General features: G+C 54.8%; 1 protein-coding gene across 1 annotated transcript in view; it reads right to left on the bottom strand.

Moving 5' to 3' along the window:
* The window catches only part of LOC112079858 (cell adhesion molecule DSCAML1-like), a 5,082-nt gene extending 4,282 nt beyond the window's left edge, over positions 1-800 (bottom strand). The window contains exons 1-3 of the mRNA XM_024145671.2: positions 753-800; positions 487-606; positions 95-271 (exon numbers count right to left, since the gene is read on the bottom strand). Coding sequence (XP_024001439.1) covers positions 95-271; positions 487-505 — 196 coding nt within the window. The 5' untranslated portion in view covers positions 506-606; positions 753-800. The remainder of the gene's footprint in view (positions 1-94; positions 272-486; positions 607-752) is intronic.
* Between the last annotated feature and the right edge of the window lie 6 nt (positions 801-806).

The raw sequence follows: 806 nt of genomic DNA, 5'->3' as shown, positions 1-806 counted from the left end.
ACCGTTAGGACCATGCTCTTGCCGATGTCGGAGCCCACCCAGTGTGTGTGTGTGTGGTTAAGAGTGTGTGGTTAAGCTTGCGGGTCAGACTCACTCTTGACCGTCAGGACCATGCTCTTGCTGATGTCGGAGCCCACGCCGTTGGAGGCCTGACAGAGGTAGTAGCCCCGGTCGTCCTCCAGGACGTGACGAATCAGCAGGGAGCCGTTCCCCATGATCTGGATCCGACCGGTCAGAGGCACTGGGTGGTACTGCTGGGGGTTCCCTATACCTGCAGAGGAGATGAGGGGAGTGGGTTTCACCGGGTGATTCCACTGTGATTATCAAGGTCATAATAAGGTCATTCTCATTCGATAGACGCTCTGACTTTGGATAAATGTGTCTGTTAAGCGGTACAGGACGTCTGAATGATTTAGGCTGGTATCAAACATGGCTAGAGTAAACAGTACTGGCAAACGCCGTAAATCGACGGGTGAGGATGGGTACCTTTGGCGTGCTTCCACATGACTTTGGGAGGCGGGTATCCGTCCACGGAGCAGTTGAGGACCCCCGCCTTGCCGTAGATCCCATCCTGGTTATTGGGCTGGACAACAAACTGAGGAGGCACTGTAGGGAGGAGAGGGAGAAGATTAAACTTGGAGCCTGATGGCGTGTCTGTCTGTCTGTCTGTCTGTCTGTCTGTCTGTCTGTCTGTCTGTCTGTCTGTCTGTCTGTCTGTCTGTCTGTCTGTCTGTCAACCGGCCCTGTCTCACCTGTGACAGTGAGCTGCCTCTCAGAGCTGACGGTGGCGGCGTCGTTGCTAGCGA

The sequence above is a fragment of the Salvelinus sp. IW2-2015 genome, unplaced genomic scaffold (genome assembly GCF_002910315.2).
Source record: "Salvelinus sp. IW2-2015 unplaced genomic scaffold, ASM291031v2 Un_scaffold9932, whole genome shotgun sequence".
NCBI lineage: Eukaryota > Metazoa > Chordata > Actinopteri > Salmoniformes > Salmonidae > Salvelinus > Salvelinus sp. IW2-2015.
The sequence above is the reverse complement of the archived record's forward strand: the minus strand, read 5'-3'. Positions and strand labels throughout refer to the sequence as shown.